Source organism: Psittacula echo, assembly GCF_963264785.1.
Source record: "Psittacula echo genome assembly, chromosome: Z".
NCBI classification, from domain to species: Eukaryota; Metazoa; Chordata; class Aves; order Psittaciformes; family Psittacidae; genus Psittacula; species Psittacula echo.
The window spans coordinates 43,950,756-43,971,298 of record NC_137742.1 but is presented as its reverse complement, the minus strand read 5'-3'; the positions used below and the strand labels follow the sequence as shown (position 1 = coordinate 43,971,298).

The following is a 20,543-nucleotide window of genomic DNA, read 5'->3' as shown; positions in this document are numbered from 1 at the left end:
TCTTTTGTGTTTGCAGTTGATGATTACCTAGAATTCAAGATGACTGGGCATCCTATGTGTTGGCATTTGAATGTAAACTCTCAGACTACGCCAGGAAAGTTTACCAGCTCTGGGCTAAGGTTAGTGAACAACTCAGTGTGAGGTGGAGGGAAGCGCTGGGAAACCCCAGTTGTCAACTAACACCATGCAGCCACTTGGTCACTCCCTTCCCTGCTCTGTAAGTGGGATGAGGAGGAGAACTGGAAAAAAAAGTAAAAAAAAAAAAAAAAAATCACAAGTTGAGATAAGAATAGTTTAATAATTGAAGTGAAAGTAGGCTACAATAGTAACAGGAAAAAGAGAGAGAGAGAGGAAGGAATAAACCACCTTCTCTGGGGGGAGAGGGAGGGAGAACAAAAACACCCCAACAAAACCAAAAAACAACAAACCAAAACAAACAGAAACCCACCAAAACCTCCAACAAAACAAACAAAACCAAAAAACCACAAAACAAAACCACAAACAGTAAAAGCCCCCAAAACAGCAGTGATGCACAACACAGTGTTAAGTAAATGGAAATAAATTAAAATAGCACCTATTGGTAAGTGGATCTGATATAATCAAACCCTTTTAAAGTAACTACACTTTGGGTACAAAATTCTTACTACTTCTGTTATGTAGCCAGTGACCAGACCTATCATCATACTGTCACAGTGACTCCTATTGGGAGCATAGTTTTCATAACAGTGAGTATGAGGCTGTGATGGGGAAGTGACAGCGAGTAATTTCTGTAATCATTACCTTTTTATAGTTATTATCACAATGATTGAAGATCCTAAATAATTTGACTTGATGTTATAGTGTTTTCCAGTATAATTGACTTTACAGTGTGCCTTGCTTTAAAAAGTTAAAACCCCTCTTCATTCAGAAGCCAAGTCCTGTTGAGAATACATAGCGCTCAGAAAGGCTGCTGTCAGATGAAGGGGTGAGGTGGGAAAGGTAGTAATTTTTACCAACCTTTACCAAGACGCTGGAACAATCTAGCATGAATGCTTCCTTGAGCCAACACTAAGTTTAGCTGTGTATTTTAATTGCACATTACAAACCAAGGGACACTATGTTTGACGTCAGATTTGCAGTTTAACTAGAGGTGAAGTTTTACCTAAATTGCACAATGAGCCTTAAGGTAAGTTTTCTTCTTGAAGTCAGTTGGTATTTATCAGTAACTATTGTCAATTAGCAACAACAGCTACTAACTTTCTTGTAAGTAGTGGTATTTTTGCGTAGGAGGAATTTTAGTTTGTCAGGAAACACAGGTCTATAGGTGGGATAGACTTTTTATTATGTCTTTAACAATAAAAGATCACACTTGTTGGTTTAGTAGCATATTACAATATGTTGTGTACAAGCCTCCCCCTTGTGGCTTTTCCTGTCCCCCTTTAAAATTCTCTCTTCAGAAGTATTACAGAATCATAGAATAGTTAGGGTTGGAAAGGACCTTAAAATCATCTAGTTCCAACCCGCCTGCCATGGGCAGGGACACGTCACACTAAACCATGCCACCCAAGGTTCTGTCCAACCTGACCTTGAACACCGCCAGGAATGAAGCATTCACAGCTTCCTTGGGCAACCCATTCCAGTGCCTCACCACCCTCTCAGTAAAGAATTTCTTCCTTATATCCAATCTAAACTTTCCCCGTTTAAGTTTGAACCCGTTACCCCTTGTCCTGTCATTACAGTCCCTAATGAAGAGTCCCTCCCCAGCATCCTTGTAGGCCCCCTTCAGATACTGGAAGGCTGCTCTGAGGTCTCCATGCAGCCTTCTCTTCTCCAGGCTGAACATCCCCAACTTTCTCAGCCTGTTTTCATACGGGAGGTGCTCCACTCCCCTGATCATCCTCGTGGCCCTCCTCTGGACTTGTTCCAACAGTTCCGCGTCCTTTTTATGTTGAGGACACCAGAACTGCACACAATACTCCAAGTGAGGTCTCACAAGAGCAGAGTAGAGGGGCAGGATCACCTCCTTCAACCTGCTGGTCACGCTCCTTTTGATGGAGCCCAGGCTACAGTTGGCTTTCTGGGCTGTGAGCACACACTGCTGCTGGCTCATGTTCATTTTCTCATTGACCAACACCCCCAAGTCCTTCTCTGCAGGGCTGCTCTGAATCTCTTCTCTGCCCAACCTGTAGCTGTGCCTGGGATTGCTCTGACCCAGGTGTAGGACCTTGCACTTGGCATGGTTATCTACCTCTTCTCTGAAAACCAATCTTACGGTTAACTCTGAGCACTTCAATAACTTATATTTGAAATCTGCTGCTTGTATTTTGGACCAGAAGGGCATGTGTGCGTGAAGCTTGTTGCTTTTATTTTCCTACTTGTTTCTCTTCGCCTACATTGGATGAAGTTGTTTGATATGATTTGTCTGCAACACTGCCTTGCCTGACCATCAAACTACTGTTAGAGAAAGTAACTGGTCCAAAAAGTAAAAAATCTGAAAGTTATGGTAGTGTGAACTGACAGGTACCATTTGAAAGATGCAGACTTTGAAATCGAACACTTCCATTTGGGAATGTGACAAGATGGCTGGTTTTGTAAAGGATGTGGTCTCTCTAATTCTCTTGAGTTGCTGCTTGCATAACAAAATAGCCACCAATTTGGAACGGTGTTGGCAGGCAGCTGCATCTATTCCTTGGCCTGTAGAGATAATCCATGCAGTTTAAGAAGACTTTACCCTTCCTGTGTTTAATGTATGAATGGATACTGCTATTGGGATTTAACATTACATTTTTATTTCTTCACAGTTTTGTAAAATGCTTATGCTGTAACAGAGAGTATTTGCACAGCATGTTACAAGCTGCTTAGCGCAAACTCCGGAGAAGGGTATATAGTGCATGTACCTTACGTAGGTAACTTTTGTTGGCAGCAGAGACAGAAAAAGTAATTTCTAATTCCAGATGTTTCCTCCTTAATTTTTGCTGCCTTTGCTAAATGTATTTCAAAATATGGACTGAAAAACTTGCATCCAAATATCCTGTGCTAAATATAACCTGTGCCCAACTAACCTGAATGCAGCATCCCTCATACAGTGTTAAGTTCATTTAAAACAAATGAACAAAATGTTAAAGAAATGTAGGGCTGTGTCTGGGCAGGTAAATGGAACTTATGGACACGGATTGATTGTGTCTGTGATCTTTTCCTTTCACTGTACATGTGATGAACACCCTCTGTCATGGTTTAAACCCAGCCAGTAACTCAGAACCATGCAGCTGCTCGCTTACTCCCCCCCCTTCTTCTTCTCCCTGCTCCCGGAGGGGTGGGGAGGAGAACCAAAAGAATGTAACTCCCATGGGTTGAGATAAGAACAGTCCGGTGACTAAGGTATAACACAAATCACTACTGCTACCACCAATAATAATAATGATAAGGGAAATGACAAGGGGAGAGAATATAAAACTAAAAGAGGAAAAGAAACCAAGAAAGACAAGTGATGAACAATATAATTGCTCACAATCACTGGCCAATATCCAGCTCAACCTGAGCAGCCATCTGGGCCTTCCGAATAACTCCCCCCAGTTTATATACTGGGCATGATGTGCTGTGGTATGGAATACCTCTTTGGCTAGTCTGGGTCAGGTGTCCTGTCTCTGTTTCCTCCCAGCTTATTGTGCTCTTCCTCACTGTCACAGCATGAGACTGAAAAGTGCTTGATTGGGGTAAGCATTACTGAGCAATAGCTAAAACATTGGTGTTATCAGGACTTTTCTCAGACTAAAGCTAAAACACAGAACTGCACAAGCTGCTAAAAAGGAGAAAAATAACTGTTACAGCTGAACCCAGGACACGCTCATTAAAATCAGAGACTGGTTTTATGCGATTAACATTTGGATAACTGACATCTTAATATCCTGTGCATCACAAATTACAATATTAAGTGAACAGAAGTAATGCTTTTTTGTTGTTCAGAATAGCAGGTAACAGACTACTTAACTAGTTTAGTTGACAACAATTCTCTATGCAGCACCTGAAACTGTCTCAAAGTGTAGAGACAGCACAGACAGCTTTGTGAAATACAAGTTCAGTATTCTTTTTTAAGCAATTTGTGCATTTCTGCAGGTGCATGTGAAAAGGCCAGCAGAAACCTGTAACAGGGAAAAAGCCAACCACTCCTGCAAGGCCCCGTGGATTTAGCATGTAAAGCTCAGATATGTGGCACTGTGGCAAATGTTTAAGAAATAGTAAATTGCAACAGTCTGTCCAGCTAATAACACAAGCCTGGTTCTATGCTGGTGAAAATAGAACAGGACATCAGGTGCAGCTAATCAAAAGTTTCCCAGGAGTCTTTCTGTCTTCTTTTTCTAAATAAAAACCAGGAAGTGTGTAAAGGGAAAAAAGCATCTGTAACAAGTTGTGCTCCTGAAGATTTCACTTCCACTTTCAAGAGAAAGTAACGGCTTACTGGTTTCTACTTGTTTATTGAGAGGGGCAGGTTCTGCAATTTTTTGGGCTGTATCTGTCCTCCTCCGAGATTGGAGCAAGGTGGAGGCAAACTTCCTTTTCTTCCAAGACTGTGAGAGAGAAATGCTGATGCTTGGCATTATCTTCAGATCACCAAGCTGAGAAGAACTGGTGGATGTTTAACATCTTACTGTGTTCATCTACATGCTGCCAGCTGCCCATTCCTGGAAACAGGAGGTTCTCATGAACACTAGGTCTGCAAAACATGAGTAGCTTTAGGTTCTGATAATTTCTAGTTAATGTGGAGGCTAGAATAGTGAAGGTACAGAGGCGTCTTCCTTCAAAGGAAGGATGTAGGTGGGAATTACAGCCTTCAAGAACCACCTAATTAGGACATAACAAACTAAAGTACTACACTGCAGTAGTGAAAACTACACCTGTCATTTGCAAGATTAATGGCATGTTAATTTAAATGGCCACTTTGATTTGTTGTCCTTCAGCATCATTAAACTGTGGAAATACTTGGTTTTGCTTTAAGTAAAAGCAAAAGGCAAATATATTAAAAGGAAAAGTGAAAGAAGTATTCCTGTCATGGGAGCAAAGAGTGAGGAATATCCCATCCCAACCTAATTTGAAGCAGCATGAACTGCCTGTGAGTAAGAACATATTATTCTGATTATAAAGACTTCCAAAAATCCAAGGTGCTTACATAGGCTTTCTTAAAAGAGAATGTTTTAAGTGTTGAGTACAATTTTGTGGTGTTGTCAGTCACTTTGTGAGTGTGCTATAAACGCTGACCAGCAGATTTGAAAATCACAGTCTAGCCTTCCTGGAAGTCACACTTGAAAATGTGTCCCTTTTAAAAAAAAACTAAACTTACTTGAAGGTCTGATAATGTCTGTCTGTGACAGGATACAGCTGCTTTCCCATCCCTGTACAGTGTCCTCATCTAGTTTACTGTGTCTCAAATAAGTGAGTATAAATCCGTATTCAATAATGGGCACATTAGTAAAGCTCCTTGTTTGTAAAACAGTGAGTGTATTACGAAAATATGCAGACTTCAGTAAAACAGTGTCCTGGGTTCAGCAGCAGCAGTCAGTTTTTCTCCTTCTTAGTAGCTGGTGCAGCGCTGTGGTTTTGACTTTCGGCCAAAAAAAAAAAAAGGGAACAGAGCTGATAACACCGATGTTTAGACTGACCAAGGACTTTGTGAGTCTCATGCTCTGCCAGGGAGGAGGGGAAGCCGGGAGGAAGCAGGGACAGGACACCTGACCCAAACTAGCCAAAGAGGTATTCCATACCATAGCACGTCATGCCCAGGATGTAGAACGGAGAGTTTCCAGAAGGGCTAGAGTACTGCGGGGTGGGGGTGAGGTACCGGTTGGTGAGGTGTTGTATTCTCTTCCCTTGTTATTTCCTTTATCATTATTATTATTGGTGGCAGCAGTAGTGATTTGTGTTATACCTTAGTTACTGGACTGTTTTTATCTCAACCCGTGGGAGTTACATTCTTTCGATTCTCCTCCCTGTCCCTCCAGGAGTGGGGGGAAGAAAGGTGGTGGTGGGGAAGTAGACTGCGTGGTTCTGATTTACGGCCTGGGCTTAAACCACACCAGTTCTTTTTGGTGCCCAACGTGGGGCACGAAGGGTTGAGATAACGACAGAACTGACTGAGGCACAATGCTGATTTATTGGCTCTCAAAGTTGTTTCTCTTGATGTCACAGTTTCAGTATGCTGTAGCTTACTTAGAGCCAGTATTTACTGTGTTAGTGTTTATCAAGTGTGGGCCTTGGGCTAAGGTTCTTGTTTCATTGTACTTCATGGTAATGGCTTGTAATGCGGGCGGGCTCCGGCAGCAGGGCGGGATGGACGTGGCCGTGGACTTGCACCTGGCCGTCCTGCTGCTCTTCCCCGTCCTGGCCCTCGTCCTCGCGTCCGTCTTTGTGAGGCTGCGGGGAGCTGAGGGGGAGCGGCCCCGGGAGCCCGCGGCGGCCGAAGCAGCCCAGGAGAGGGGCCCCGGGGACCAAGCAGCGGCGGGAGCGGGGCCGGAGGCCGGGAAGGAGGCGGCTGCCGAGCAGCGGGAGGAGGCGGCGGAGGAGCCGAGCCCCACGGCCGAGCCCAGCCCCGCGGCGGCCGAGAGCATCCCCCAGCAGCCGCCTGCCGAGCCCCGCGAGCCTGATCCCCAGGAGGACGCAGGAGACCACGCAGCATTTCCCAGCAAGGCAGAGGAAGAAGATCTGAACTCGGAAAAAGAGAAGCTGGTGGTGAGAGATCCTTCAAGCACAGCAGCTACAGCCCCAGTGACAAGTACAGCAGCATCATTTGAGAGTTCTGAAGGTTTTGAATGGCCTTTGGGTACCCTTGGGACCTGCCTGCTGATTGTGATGGGGATCACCATGTTGGCACACACACAGAGTGTGTTTTACCCACGGCCATTTTGTCTGATCCCGAGAGTTAAGCAGAGTCAGGTTTGGGTCTTGTCTGGGGTTAGACGACAATATAGGGGGACCAAGAGGTTTTCTCCAAGGCTGGACAGTCATGAGTGGCACGGTGTGTGGGACAGTATGGGCGAGTATCTAATCCCCTGGGCCCCTCCAGTGCTTTGGAAGCATCGGAGATGGAAGGCAGCTGTGTGGAGTCCCCAACCACAAGTTGCAGAAACTGCTGCAGGGGAGGGTGAATTATTTTGAGCCTGGTGGGCCCATGACACTTTAGGCCATCAGGGCAGAGATGCAACATAGAGATGGACTCATGATCGAGGGGTGGACTTAACAATGGACACTATTGCCCAGGTTATTCGTGAGTGTGAAACATGTGCTGCAATTAAACAAGCCAAACGGTTAAAGCCTCTTTGGTATGGAGGACGATGGCTGAAGTATAAATATGGGGAGGCCTGGCAGATTGATTATATCACACTCCCACCAACCCACCAAGGCAAGCGCCATGTGCTTACCATGGTGGAGGCAACCACCGGATGGCTGGAAACATACACTGTGCCCCACGCCACTGCCCGGAACACTATCCTGGGCCTTGAGAAACAGATTTTGTGGCGACATGGCACCCCAGAGAGAATTGAATCAGACAATGTGACTCATTTCCAGAATAACCTTATAGACACTTGGGCCAAAGAGCATGGCATTGAGTGGATATATCACATCCCCTACCATGCACCAGCCTCTAGGAAAATCGAACGGTACAATGGGCTGTTAAAAACTACACTGAGAGCAATGGGTGGGGGAACTTTCAAGCATTGGGATACACACTTACCAAAGGCCACCTGGTTGGTCAACACCAGAGGATCTGCCAACAGGGCTGGCCCAGCCCAGTCAGAACTTTTACATATTGTAGAGGGGGACAAAGTTCCTGTGGTGCACATGAAGAATTTGCTGGGGAAGACAGTCTGGGTTATTCCTGCTTCAGGTAAAGGCAAACCCACTCATGGGATTGCTTTTGCTCAGGGACCTGGATATACTTGGTGGGTAATGCGGGAACATGGGGAAGTCCGATGCGTACCTCAAGGGGATTTGATTTTAGGGGAAAACAGACAATGAACTCAATTGTACGCTGTTGCCTGCTATAGCCATCAACTAGAAGTCTGCAGGGCACCAGCGACTGGCCCTGACTTCCCTCCGACCATCATCCCAACAGAGAATGAACTTTGATAGAACTGGACGAGTTCTACAGTAAAGGAATGATCAGCATCAGCAGGCAACGATCCAACACTGCACACAGCCTCTCCTGCCCTGAAAGACTGTTACAAGAGATGGAGCCCAACATCATGGACTGAATGGACTCAGTAGCTTTATAGGAATTGGTCCGTGCACTAAGATAACAGTGCACTGAGATGAGAGTGAGGGGATATGGAGAATGTGGGATCTGAGCATGACGTGAATGGTATGGAATAAGGGGTGGATACTGTCCTGGTTTAGCAGCAGCAGTCACTTTTTCTCCTTCTTAGTAGCTGGTGCAGCGCTGTGGTTTTGACTTTCGGCCAAAAAAAAAAAAAAAAAAAAAGGGAACAGAGCTGGTAACACCGATGTTTAGACTGACCAAGGACTTTGTGAGTCTCATGCTCTGCCAGGGAGGAGGGGAAGCTGGGAGGAAGCAGGGACAGGACACCTGACCCAAACTAGCCAAAGAGGTATTCCATACCACAGCACGTCATGCCCAGGATGTAGAACGGAGAGTTTCCAGAAGGGCTGGAACACTGCGGGGTGGGGGTGAGGTACCGGTTGGTGAGCAGTTGTATTCCCTTCCCTTGTTATTTCTCTTATCATTATTATTATTGGTGGCAGCAGTAGTGGTTTGTGTTACACCTTAGTTACTGGACTGTTTTTATCTCAACCCGTGGGAGTTACATTCTTTCGATTCTTCTCCCCATCCCTCTGGGGGGTTGGGGGGGGGAAGTAGACTGCGTGGTTCTAAGTTACAGCCGCGGCTTAAACCACGACACAGAGGTACCACAAGAGGGTGCCGTTACTGTGATATTCATAGCTATCACACTGTCAATAGCTCAGACGAGTCACTCGGTCTGAAGAGACGCTTAGCCTCTGAAACTGGAGGGTGTTCATCAGCCAGACATGCCTGTCTCTTCCACTTAGCTTTGCCTCTGAGTCTTTAGTTTGCACCTTGGCTCTCAGAATGAACAGGCTCGGAACTGAGAACTAGTATTTTTTTAGTGCCGCTATATGTACAGCAGTGGACTGAAACTGTAACTGCTTGGTATTCTCTCTCCAGGTCACAACCAATCAGGAAAAGACCATTTCTGTGTGTGTTAATGTCTGTGTGTCACAAGTCTGTATCTAAAAATGTCCACTTTCTATCAGAGAGTGCCTGTGCACTGATCTAGGGACTGTAGTTTGTCTGGTAAACCACAAAGCCCTTACTACTCATGCATAATGAGAACCAAGGCATTTTTCAACTAGTTATTCAGGTAAAAATTACACCAAGGATGCTCTGAAACATGAGCTTTGCTTTGAAAGGAGTTCATCCATCATCCTAGAAATGACAAATAAATCATATGACACACTAAAATTAATCCATCTGCAGCAGCACATAAGGGTGACTCCAGATGTGACTCGAATCTTTCCTGCTGAAACCCTTTGCAGCTTTCACTTACGCTAAAAAGACACTTCCAGTGTAACAAGGTATAAAGAACTTGTTAAAAATACATTGGCAATAAAAAAATGATTTTAATCTTGTATTTTTTGAGTTACGCAGCTGGTTGGATATATGGAATCTTCTGATTACGAAAAAGATTAGAACAATGTCTATTAGAAATAGTTTAATCTTAAGCTTTAAAGCAGTTGTATGAACACCTGTCTCTAGGTATACATTCGACTGGACACGGGCTGAGGTGGAAAACTAAAGCATACCAGGAAAAGGGAAATGAAGGAGAAGGTCCAACACTGGAAGACTAAGTTACCTTTTCCACAAGAAGGAAATATCTATCAGTCTTGTATTCAATATCTTAGATCACTGGCTGGACTGACTGTACTGCACTTCATCAATAGGTAGGCTTTGTACATGAAAAATGCAACTTCAGATCCAGTATGATGCCCCTTACTCTTTATTTCTAAAGCTTCCCATACAATTATATTTTGGGTATCACCTCACCGCCACTGCCTGTTCCACATGTTTGTTCAGCTTGAAGTTAAATGCATACAGTAAAAGTTCTCAAAAACTCTGATGAAGTCACTGGTGCCCTGGTGAGGTTAGCAAGGACACACACAGAGCAGCTACCGCTTGCCAAAAATCTGGCAGTAAGACAAAGGTAGTGCCACGCACGGAACTTCCTCGTGCGTGTTCCTGTCTCTTGTAGAAAAATTAACATGTTGTTTCTAACAAAACTGTAAATTGTTTCCTCACTTAATAGCAGATGTGCCCGTCTCCCTGTTCGACAGAGTAAAAATCAAAATGAAGAAAACAAATCATCATGTGCAAGCCTTGGCGAGACTTTCAAAAGCAGGCTCTTCCTCAAACAGGGGTTTTAACTTCAGATGGCAAACAGCTTAGAGCTGAGGCTTTGAAAATTTCATCTTACATGTCTTCTATGGAGCTGTGATGAACAGCAGTAAACCAGTTCTTGGTACCGCAATCCATGCAGGTATCAGGAAGGATTTTTTGTTTTGATTTAATAATCAATTTAATTAAAATTCGGTTTCGTACCCTTAGGGGAATTTCTGCACGTGTAATTCAGAAAACTACTCCAGAAAAGCTTCATCCTGAAAAAATGGCACTCTCAATCTCCAGCACCACTTCAGGGAGAGATTTTTCTAGACTGACAGTGATGAAGTTTTCTGGTGCATGAGGAGGCTCCAGAGTATCAAACTGAGACTTGAGAAGTTCAGGTGGCATAAAATGTCCTCTCCTTTTCTCCAGGCGGCCAGCAATGGTGTCTACAGACCCGTCTAAATGAACAAAGAGGATCTGCAGTGCTGGGTTTTCTCTTGGTTGCTCTGGGTGGTTGCTTTCAACTGCAGATGCTCCACTAACCAATACATCCCTATACATCTTCTTCAGTGCAGAACAGGCCAGAACTGCATCTTGTCTAGATAAGTGTTCTCTATCAAAAAGAAAAAAATAGATAAATACATCCACATGTGGTATAACAAAACAGCTCATTAGTTCTGCTGACCGAGGGAGACAAGCCCTGCAGCCTTGCAGAGGACAGCCTTCAGACTAGTAGCACTTTTTTAATGTAACTTTGTCAGGATATTGAAACTAAATTTCCAATGTAGGTAAAACCTGATTTGAAAGTTAGATCAGGCTCGCCAGCCCCCTGGTAGAGTGTCAGTCTTGGGGACCTTCTTTATTAAGAGCAGCAATTGAGTATCAATGCAAACTCCCATCCATTTTCTGTAAAATTACTATTACGATCTGTCTAGAGAGTAAATGGCTGCTAAACAGTACAGAGCTCTGCTCTTACACACATATGGAGGTATACTTCCAACACCTGTCTTCAGATTTAACCTGTTCTCAGATTTAACTGTAATATGTTTCCTGTAACCATGCTCATTGACAGCACTGCATATATGCCCACTTCAAGTTAAACAAGGGATTGGGTGCACATAAATTAATGCCTTGCATATGTACTTGCTGGCAAAGTTTCTTAAAACTGAGCACTAAACCATGGGTGTGCCTGTTCCACTGAAAAGCAAATTCAGAATTAGTTCTCTCTTTGAAGAGTGACTCAAGCGCCTGCCTAAGAAAACACAATCTGTAATCAAGCTAAAATTTGGTATAAACCTGTGTAAAAATCACGTTCATTGTATTTTGGTTCACAGGGAAATAAGAATTTATAATACGTAGTATTACCACCTAGGTGAGCCAATGCCAGCCCCAGCTACTTAGAAGTACCTGTAATTAAACACTGGCATTAGGTTCTTTTAAAGTATACTTGATTTTGCAAGTTTCTGAAGCTGGGCAGTGGCCTTGGGCTAGCAGGTGTCCTGGGTTCAGCCAAGTACAACAGCACGTAACATAAAGCAATGGATCCAGCATAACAACCCAAATTTCTCAGTGAGTTAACCCACGCTCCAATGCAGTGCACTCACCTGATGCGCACAAGCAACAACCACTGTGTAAAGCCAGGCTGAACAGTATCAGCTCACCCAGCCTTTCCTCATCCAGGAGATGCTCCAGTCTCTTTATGATCTACATGGCCCTTTGTTGGATGCTCTGCAGTATGCCTGTATCACTACTATAATGAGGAGCCCAGAAACAGACACAGCAGTTTGGGTGTGGCCTCACCATTGCTGAGGAGAGGGGAAGTTTCACCTCTCTTGACCTGCTGGCAATACTTTGCATAATGCAGCCCAGGATAGTGCTAGCCTGCCTTGCCAAAAGAGAACACTGCTGGCTCATGTTCAACTTGAATGGCCACCATGGTGCCCCCAGGTCCTTTTCTGCAAAGCGGCTTCCCAGCTCGGTGCCCTCCAGTGTCTGTACTGGTGCCCAGGGGCAGGAATTTGCACTTCTTGAACTGCGTAAGGTTCCAGAGTACAGCCTGTCAAAGGTCGCTCTGGATCAGCCACTCCTCCCAGTTTGGTGTCATCTGCAGACTTGCTGAGGGAATGCTCTGTCCCATCACCCCAATCATTAATGAAGATGTTAAACAGGATTGGACCCCTGGGGTACATTGCAAGTGATTGGCCTCCAGCTAGACTTTGTGCCACTGATCACCACCCTATGGCCCTGACTGTTCAGTTTTCAGTCCACCTCACTGCCTGCTCATCCAGTCCTTATTTCCATCAGCTTCTCTATGAGGATCCCATGACAGATGGTGTCAAGCAAATCTGACACTATATCTTATTTGAAATAACAATAGTTTACAAAATTTTATCCTACCGGCATTGTTGGTGTATTCTGAGCTTATGTCCTTTGTAAATATCTAATGTCAGGATTACTGAACTGGATACTTGAAATTATTTTTCACACACAGTGGAAAAAACCACTATGACTGGCAACAACTTTTCCAATACTATTATTCAGGGATTATCCCACTCTCAGAAACTACTACGACATCTTAAGATTACTGAAAATAGAATGGCCTTACTACCTGCAGAATGTGTTTACAGTACTACACACATTTCTGCTTTGGAACACAATGGGGAAAAATACTTGTGTTACTTTTTCTGTCTGTAGCCCAACAGCCTTAAAGCTGGATGTTCTCTTACCTCCTTAGTATATCATGCAATGCACAAAGCCAGGGAATCCTGTCCTAGAAAGAAAACAAACTGGTTCGAAGTTATTTATGAAATTGATTGGCAACAATTGCTTCCCACACCTGTAGCATCTGACTTGAGACACACGTTAGCCTAAAACTGTACAGCAAGTTAAGTTTTGTTTCTCTTTTCTTTCTAATGTAGATTTGCTACCACTGCCTAAAGGCCAATAAGAACTGCTAGGCATATTATCAATAAGGTATTTTTAGTGGAATAGCACTTCTTATATTACAGATACCTACAAGTATCTGATGGAAGTAATATGTATTCATGTATAGCATGCACCTTGTGAGCCTTTGAAGGGCAGTCAGTTTCTTTCCTGCTTCTATTACACAATTCAAATGTACAGCCTAAATTGTTCTTTTTCATTATAATGCTTTGGATCAAAGTTCAGCTTTTCAAGAACAGAGAGATCTAAATTTAATTACCTGTAAACACTTATCATTTTTATGTCAACAGCAATGACAAATAAATGTAATCATAGCCACAATTTCACAACACTTTTGCTCAGTAGTTAGGCAAGCACAATGCAAGTGATTGATCAGTTTCTCATTATAATCTTGCTTTAAATTTTAAGCTCCCCCAAACTTTTGTGATACCTACTGAGCACTGAACAACTGCTCCCATTTCATCTTTCAATGCTGTTACTGCTGGGTGAGCACAAGTGGTAACATGGACAAATAAATGCACCCATTTTTTGTTAGTACAAAATAACTCTCCCCTGGCATTCCAGGTGGCCCTCCCAGTTTTGCATCTCTGGTGTTTCAGAAGAGATGCTTCCCTCTTGCTGGGCACCATACACCCATGGATTAGTCGTTCAACTGCGCAGTGTTGCTTTAGACAAGATAGGGGCTTATACGTACTTCCAACCGCTAGTGGAAGATTAGATTTCTTAACAAGAATCAAGCGTGGCTTTTTTCAGCCTATAGAGAGTGCTCTAAAGAACTTCCTAATTCAGCTTTATGTTTCCCGACATTTCCCAAGAAAAGTCCCAGAGGCGTCATCTCATAACTTTTCTAATTTACTCAAGTCTCTGAATTCCTAAGTATTGAAAAACTAAACTTGATAATTTTTCACCTGTTTAGGATGAACAACAGGCTGAAGGGAAGGAAGCACATGTCAAGTAGCAGCTTATAAAACAGAAGGCTGTTGAGTAATCACCGCAGTAACTGAAATTGGTGACATGTACTTCAGTAGAGACATTTGTCTGTCTTCACCTATTTAACTCAAGGAAGCAGCATGTAACCTAAAGCCTCAATTCTGCATATTATGTTGAGGGAGAGATTTCTGACATCCAGAATCAGCAGCAAACTCCTTGTGAGCTACCAAGCACACCTTAACAAGCTACTTTTTGACGCAGAACACTGTAACTCAAGAAGCCTCCCTCTCTCACCAACTGCAGATATATGAACTCAGCTTGTGTTTACAGCCAGCCTAGCCTACGTGAAGCACAACCTGATTTAACATGAGGTGCCTGAGGTTGCAAAGCTAAATATGCCGATGACGGTTCTTTCAAGGTTTGTACACTGTACCTCATCATTTAGTGCTATCCCTTCTGCCATCTTCTTTTTATTCTCTGGAGAATGATAATCGTCTGCATCGTAGAATTTCCACCCCAGCTACGAGAACATAAACAGAAATAGGGATCATTCAGCCAAGCCAGGTGAGCTAACAAGGACCCACGACTTACAAAGATAACACCTGAGCAGTTACAGGCCTGTTATATCACAGCATGAATCACCATTTATGTCATGGTGCTCAGCAAAAGCGACAACTTCAGCCACGCAGCACCACCACCTGCGGGCGCACCTAGCCCAGCCTTGCAGCCGCGTCCCACCGCCGAGCAGAACCGAGCCGGGCCGAGCCGTGCAAAGGATAAGGACAGGGTGGGTGCGTGCGCTTCCCTTCGAGCGACGCCGACAGAGGCGCGCACCGACGGCGTGGCGCGGCCGTACCTTCGCTGCCAGCCGCGACCCAACCGTGGTCCTGCAGGGAAGCACAAACACTCGGTCAGAGTCCCCCCCGGGGCCAGGCTCAAACCCTCGGCACGGACGGACTCCAGCGCCCTCCGGCAAAGCCAGGCCGGACCCCGGCACAGCCCCCCTTCGCCGCCCGCCCGGTACCTACTTCCCCGCGCCGCTCACGCCCATCACTACCACCAGCACCATGGCGAGCCAGACCGCCCCGCCGCGCCCCGCCCCGCTTCTCTCCCGCGAGAGGCGGGAGCCGCAGGGAGGCCCGTCCCGGGGCGCCTCCTCCTGCCGCGGCGGCGCTACTGCTCGTGGCTTCGGCAGGTTCTGCTTCTCTTTTCCGGGAGCTGGCTGTAGGCGTGTGTCCGCCTCTCTCGTATCCCGCAGCCGGTCCCTGTGTTGAGGTTTCCCGGTCTTCCGCTGCTCCCCCCGGCCGCTCTGTCTGCAGCTTTTCTGCCCCCCCCCGGCGCTTCTTTCCCAGTGCTCCCCAGAGCCGTGCTCAGTTTGCAGCCTCGGCAGCACACACACACTAACAGGAATAACAACGTCTGGCGTGCGTGTTGAACGGTGCCTTGGACGCTGTTTTACTCTCTGATCAAAAAGATCTGCCTTTAAAATGTGATTAACCCGTCAGCCATGCCACGGCTAACTGTTTCAGTATTTTTAAAGGGTACATCAGGTCCTATTTCTGGATTGTGGAACTGTTATTAGACACCCAGTATTCCCGCTGTCAGCACGCAGATGTACCTGACCCAGCACCACCCAGCACCGTCCACGGTGTGTAAGGATGGGACGCGGCAGTCGAGTCGGGGTTTAGAGTGCCTTCAGGAGCTTCTCCACCCGGTGGCCTCAGAGGAGCGCAGTGTGGGCCCTGCCTTCTTGGGCAAACAAAAAGCCTCTGCTTTTCACAGACCTTCGTTTGGAAATACAGACAACAAAATCTCTTTGTGTGTTTTGTTTGTTTTCAGTCTCCTCTCTTAAAACTCATCTTTGCAGGACCGCATTGTATCCCACATGGAGAAATCACCTACGGCTGGTGCTGCAAAGAGGACTGCAGCATGGTAGTAGCTGTGAATAACGGAAGTCCCTGGGCATACAAAAGACTCAGGTGACAGTCTCTTCATGGGAAAGGTCACAGTCTAAATAGAGAATATGGATGACAAGAATGTGCAACTGGAGCAATGTGGGTTTGGTTTTTTTTTCAGTTTTCCTTTTTCCAAGTGTCGTAGTAGGTCTGTAGGAGGAAACAACACTCTTGAGAAAGGCAGGGGATTAGGCACACCTGATGAGTGTGTGATGTCCCAGACCTGAAGCTCACATTCCTGACTGGCGGCCTGTGCATGCACAGTGGGTTACATCCTGTAGACGCTGTTTCTCTTCCACAGGCCATGTATGCCATACATCAGTGCCCTGCCCATGCCTGGTGGGCGCGGCAGGGAGTTAACGGACTTTGGTAGATTGGTTTTCACTGACCCTTCAGCCAAACAACTGAATGTCTGGAAATTCCACTCCAAGGTCTCTATACCCTACTTAAACACAATTTGCAGGTGGAAAAAGAGGTAAGAGTCAATTGAGCTCAGACATTTCATAATCCACCAGAGAGAAGGGCTCAGCAGGTACCTCAAGTAGGTGGCCTGACACTGGAGTGTCAGGAAGCGAAGAGTATCTGTGAAAAAATGTCAGTGTTGGTTGGACGTCAAGGATGATTGCGTCATACTGCACCTTTCACTGTAGCTGAGGAAGTCAGCTCCTAATGTCTTGGAGTCCACAGTTTATCAATGTGGAGTAGCACACAGTAAGTATGTTCTTTAGGTTACAGGTGCTGAGTTGTTCCAGAATCCAAAGCAGTGCTCATTCTAAATATATTGATGTAATGTTTCTTGTACAAACATGATTATTTGACATAATGTGCTAGATTTTTTCCCCATTTAAAAAAAAAAAAACCTAGATTTTAAAAATAATGATGTTTTTATAATATCTTCTCAAATATGCTGTCATATGGATTTTGAAATTATGCACCTTGCTTACTTATCCATGGCTTCATGCTTCTGCATAAAAATCTGTGGTTTGAAATCATAAAAGAAGTCTGAAGTGAATGTGTTGTTAATGATACTGATCCATCCAGTTAGTTATAAATCTTTCCTTCTAGAATCCACCTTCTGGTTTCTCTGCTAGTGTAGGGCTAGATAGGGGAATGATATTTTTTCTTTAATTAAAAAAAAAACCCACCGGTTTAATAGGCAGTGCCATAGCAAAAAGCAGGTATTGAAATCTGAAAATTTGATTTTATGGGAAAATATCTCCCTGTTTTCATTACATACATTGGATTTCCTCTTTGTGTTTTCCTGTAAGGAAAGGCTATTTGGTGATTGCAAAATGAATAAGTTCATTAAACTGTGGAAAAAAAACCAAACAAACCAAACAAAGACCCAACGCCAAAAATTTATTTAGGTAAGAGATCTGACAGTGGTGGTGATTCTTAATGAAATGAATTAAACTGGTTTTTTATTTACTTTATTTTAAGTTAGCTCCTCTTTTGAAGGCATAAACATTTTAAATGTGTGCCAGTTAAGTATATTATATCACTAGTTTCTCAAATGGAAGACCGTCTCCAAAATGAAGATTGAGTCAATCCCAGTTTCTGAAGCTAAATGAGGTAATGTGACCTTCAGCTTTGGAAGAAATTCTCAAGAAGTACATTAAGTCTCCCACTCCGCATGAAATTTTATTTCCTTTGTAGGGCACTTCAAATAATGCTATGAATGATGGATGTCTTGCATTTTTTCTTACTGTTATCTCTCTCTGACCATTCAATTGAGGTTGGAACTGCCTGTATTTCACATACCTATGAAGAGTTTCTTAACAAAGACCAGAACCTTCAAAGTTCAAAACAGCCCAGTCCTCAAATTACTAACAGACCACAATGATATCTCTAAGGCGCGCAGTGACTGAATACAAATTACGCTGTAATAGCAGTGTGATTGTGCTGAAGTAATTGAATTTGCCTGCATCTTTTCAATTTCTTGGTGGATTAATTGTGAGACAGGGGGAATGTTTTATTTGGATGAGAGTTCTTGGGAGATCCAAGTGAACAAACCCAAAAATACCTGTGGTCGCTTTGAGTCTGGAAGCATTCTCACAATTGCTGTTCCTATTCCCAGAATTAAAACCTCAATTGCTCTGTCACAACCGTCCTTGAGATTTTGTTAACGCCAAGAGCAAGTGAATATCACACTTACAGTGCACACCAAATGGCCTATGTAACCAGATTATTTGAACTGTATCCAGCTTGATTTCTAGGAAGCAGAGTAAACATCTTTTTCTCTATTTGACAGCTTTTTTTCACGACGCATGTCATTTTATAAAAACCTCCATGCTGGTCTGGTCTGATGTCATTTAAAAGATAATTTATATTAGTGTATTTGCAGGAATTCCTGCCAGGAGTTCTCTTTCACCCAAGCCCGGGCCAATAAACCATGAGCATGCATTGACAGAGCTGTACAGGCACCAGTGTGCTCTGCTGGTGAAAAGGAGGGAGAGAAACTAATCAAATTGCACAAACATAGGAGCCCATAGGCAATACGAAGAAGTCAATTATATTCAGACTTCCTGCTGGTGTGGCTCAGTTGATTTGTGCAGGTCTAATTTGTGTTAGTAGTCAACTGGAGAGATGACTGGATGAAAATCAGCCGAATGGTTGACTTAACAGGATAACATTGCCTATGCTTCAGTATCCACTTAAGATGTGTTTAATTAAGTTGTAGATCCAGTAAGATATGTTTATTCTTTTGGTTTGAATGGAATGAGGATTTCTTTTCCAGTCTATCCTAGTCAAAGACAAATATTTTCCCATCTATTTTTTCTTTAATAACATGGAGGAGCTTCATATTAGGCTTTGTCATTTAATGATACATGCACATCTTAGGAAATGTGTTCTGATGCTGTTGTTTCACTGAATACTATTTGCCACAATTGGCATGAGTGCCTTCTCTCTGGCATTTAAATTTATTGCTATTTCCAATGTTGGCAGAATATGTAACTTGATTCTGAAGCTCTGACATAATTACATAAAAAAGCTGTATGGTTTCATGAATTCCAGACTACAGTCATGTAGCTGAAACAGGAGACAATGGAATGTACATGTCTTCTGATTTTTTATTTATTGTATTTAATAACGGGTGACATTAAAATATAATGGTGAAGGATGAACAGTCAGGAATTGAAAGGTAAAAAAACCCTCAAGAATACTTGCCAGAAAACCCATCATGCACTTCTAGGCCCTAAAGAATTTTCCAGATACTGTGTTTTTAAATACTTTTAAAAATAGTATTTAGGCTATTTTATAACTTTTTTGAATATTACCAGTGTCTTTCTGAGCCTCTCTGGTTTGACTAATTGTCTGATACTGAATTTATGGAATTCAGTAAAGCTTTATCATCTACTTAAATTAGCTGCCTAATTTTAGAGGAGGGTAACATGAAATATGAATGAAAGAATTTTACTTTCCTGGAGTTATTTCTATGTGCCTTTACTGTATCTGTCTCCTTCCCAAAGACACTAGGAAAGGGCTGTTGTACTCAGAAGATTGCCAAATTCAAGTAGAAAAAAACCCATTCCCACCTTAATTCCTGATTGAAGCTCATCACAGCTTAATGGTGAACTACTATAAAAGTGAACAGACCTCTTAAAGCTTGCCAGCAGCATCCAGCATCATGGATGTCTGTTTCTTATAAAAGAGGGCTTGGATACATTGGGTAATCTCAATTTCCTGAATCCTAGGGGGAGAAAGACTGTCTTTCAAGCAACCAAAGCCCAAATTTATGTAGACTTTTAGGAGTTTGAATTAAATCCTGGATATGCATTGTCTATAAATAAAAGTTAGAGAGTGTTAATAAGATGTGTTCACTGTGAGGAGAGTTGCTGAAGTAGCTTATACCACAGTGTTCTGTTACAGATAGTGCTCATTATGAAGTGAATCAGCTTGAAATTATGGCTGCGTTAATCAAAACTGTACCAACAGTTTTCAGAATTTGTTCCATGCAATGTTGTCCTGGGTTCAGTTGGCATAAAGTTAATTTCTTGCCAATAGCTGGTACAGTTCTGGCTTTAGTCTCAGAACAATGTTGATAACACACCAGTGTTTCAGTTGTTGCTCAGTAATGCTTACCCTGATCAAGGAATTTTGAGTGTCATGCTTTGCCAGGGGCACAAGAAGCTGGAAGGAAGCAGAGACAGGACACCTGACCCAAGCTAGCCAAAGGGGTATTCCATACCACAGCACGTCATGTTTAATATACAGGCTGAAGGGAGTTGGCCAGGAGTCACGGGTCACTGCTTGGGGATAGGCTGGGCATTGTTCAGTTGTGAGCAGTTATGATGCACAATACAGTTGTGTAGTGAGCAGCTGTATTG

The 20,543-nt window shown here is 43.7% G+C and overlaps 1 protein-coding gene across 1 annotated transcript; it reads right to left on the bottom strand.

Annotated features, from left to right (window-relative positions):
• Positions 1–10,654: 10,654 nt before the first annotated feature.
• On the bottom strand, positions 10,655–15,329 carry IDNK (IDNK gluconokinase; the record flags this gene model as incomplete). Its single annotated transcript, XM_080637031.1, has 5 exons — positions 10,655–11,000; positions 13,114–13,157; positions 14,694–14,780; positions 15,117–15,147; positions 15,289–15,329. 5 exons carry the CDS (start codon positions 15,327–15,329, stop codon positions 10,655–10,657), a joined length of 549 nt encoding a protein of 182 aa, XP_080493157.1.
• Positions 15,330–20,543: the final 5,214 nt, after the last annotated feature.